Genomic DNA, 2,500 nt, shown 5'->3' with positions numbered 1-2,500 from the left:
ACAACACAGGCAGGGTATATACAGGAATCTTGAGGTTAATTTCAATACCTTTCTAAGACTTTTTAAAGACCGTGTCAATATTTTTCCAGACCTCACCGCCACTTCAGTGACACCTTTAACTTAACAGTTTTAGTTTGCAATAGACTAGACCACTATCATACAACATTTCCATGTAACACTTTGTTTTTTTAATAAAACTAATAAATTCACAAACTTTTACTAAAAGTTTTTAGGACTCAAACTCTTTGGACTGAGTCTAATTCAGAAAAATACTTACAAAATTCAAGACCTCATAAAACCGTGATAAGACTTTTTAATACTTATTAAGGGTCTTGATTTTCCCCAAATTGATTTATCAACTTTTAATACTTTTCAAGACACCGCGGATACTCTGAAATTGCTCCAGCCAAAGGATATCCCTTTAGTGAGAAAAGGACATAGTAGGAGAAGGGAAGGGGGGGTGACTCACGATGAACCACTCCACTACGATGTTGCTGCCAGCGCCGGCGCCGCTGAAGGTGCAGGGCAGGCTGGCCGCCTCCCCCTTGATCACCTCCACCTTGGGCGTCACGGTGACCAATACTGAGGCCCAGCACGCTGTAGAGAGAGAGGGAGGGAGGGTGGGTGGGTGGGGGGGTAGAGAGAGAGAGGGTGGGAGGGAGGGTGGGGGGTAGAGAGAGAGAGAGGGTGGGAGGGTGGGTAGAGAGAGAGAGAGAGGGAGGGAGGGTGGGGGGGTAGAGAGAGAGAGAGGGTATGATTAGTGATGCATGTCATTACCTTCATACTGAAGCCTGACATTGTTATCATATAGTACGAGAACACCTATCAACTATTGATATGTTGGGCTTTTCTCGGCAGATTTGCGGACAGCGTAAGAGACCTGCTGCCTCCATGAAGCTTAAATAGGTCAAAGATTCATACCGGAGATGCGTGTGTGGCGCGCACACACACACACACACACACACACACACAGACCCCTGAGTGATACACGATAAAGAGGAAGAGGGAGGGGACAAGTGATGAGAGAGGGAGGTAAAAGAGAGGGAAGTAGCTAAGTAGAAGACTGTTGATTCCAGCTGTGGTGATTCAGGTTAACTGCCTTTTATATATCGAAACCTCTCCTGTTATTAACTCAAGTCTATATCCACTCTGTGTGTGTGTGTGTGTGTGTGTGGGTGTGTGTGTGTGTGTGTGTGTGGGTGTGGGTTCAAAGTACCCTGAGGGCTTCCAATTGTTTAAAAAGAAAAACAAATACGACTCAGACAACCTGGTGGCGTCCAGGCAGGTCTTTATCAGCGCTGGAGCACGCCTTGTCATACCACGCCCCAGGCAGACGCACACACACACACACACGCACACACACACACACACACACACGCACGCACGCACGCACGCACGCACGCACGCACGCACACACACACACACAGACACACACACACACACACACATACACACACACACACACACACAGCATACACACACACACATCACATACACACACACACAAACACACATCACATACACACACACACAGCATACACACACACAGCGCACACACACACACACACACAGCACATACACACATCACACACACACATCACATACACACACATACACACACACACATCACATACACACACATCACATACACACACACACACACACAGCACATACACACATCACATACACACACACACACACACATCACATACACACACACAGCACATACACACATCACATACACACACACACACACACACACAGCACATACACACATCACATACACACGCACACACACACACACACATCACATACACACACACACATCACACACATACACATCACATACACACACAGCACATACACACATCAGATACACACACACACACACACACACACACACACACACACACAGCAGGGACATTAGGATGCAACACGCTGTCCTGGAGACCAGCGGGCGACCGGTGGGACTGACACGGAATGGCTGCTGTGGGAAGAGTAGTGAGCAGTGACACTACTGTCTCTCTCTCTCTCTCTCTCTCTCTCTCTCTCTCTCTCTCTCTCTCTCTCTCTCTCTCTCTCTCGCCTTCTCTCTCTTGCTCTCTCTTGCCCTCTCTCTCTCTCGCCTTCTCTCTCTTGCTCTCTCTTGCCCTCTCTCTCCCTCTGTCTCTCTCCCTCTCTGTCTCTCGCCTTCACTCTCTCGCCCTCTCTCTCCCTCTCTGTCTCTCTCTCTCTCTCTCTCTCTCTCTGTCTCTCTCGCTCTCGCCTTCTCTCTCTCTCTCTCGCCTTCTCTCTCTCTCTCTCTCCCTCTCTGTCTCTCTCTGTCTCTCTCTCTCAACAGCAACAACTAAGCAGCGCTCCACACGACAACGATCAACAGCAGTGGGAAAGCGAGTGGAGAGGGTAGTGGGAGTGTTGGGAACATGGCTCTACTCTGTGTTTTAATAACAGGAGAGATGCAGAAGAAAGGCTGCGTGTGTGTGTGTGAGTGTGTGTGTGT

At 48.5% G+C, this 2,500-nt stretch overlaps 1 protein-coding gene across 1 annotated transcript in view; it reads right to left on the bottom strand.

Annotated features, from left to right (window-relative positions):
* The window catches only part of LOC308175462 (basal cell adhesion molecule-like), a gene marked incomplete at both ends in the record, with an annotated part of 25,707 nt that overhangs the window by 10,031 nt on the left and 13,176 nt on the right, over positions 1-2,500 (bottom strand). The window contains one exon of the mRNA XM_080551128.1: positions 470-597. Coding sequence (XP_080407254.1) covers positions 470-597 — 128 coding nt within the window. The remainder of the gene's footprint in view (positions 1-469; positions 598-2,500) is intronic.

Source organism: Nansenia antarctica (genome assembly GCF_963989245.1).
Source record: "Nansenia antarctica genome assembly, contig: SCAFFOLD_536, whole genome shotgun sequence".
Lineage (NCBI taxonomy): Eukaryota > Metazoa > Chordata > Actinopteri > Argentiniformes > Microstomatidae > Nansenia > Nansenia antarctica.
The sequence above is the reverse complement of the archived record's forward strand: the minus strand, read 5'-3'. Positions and strand labels throughout refer to the sequence as shown.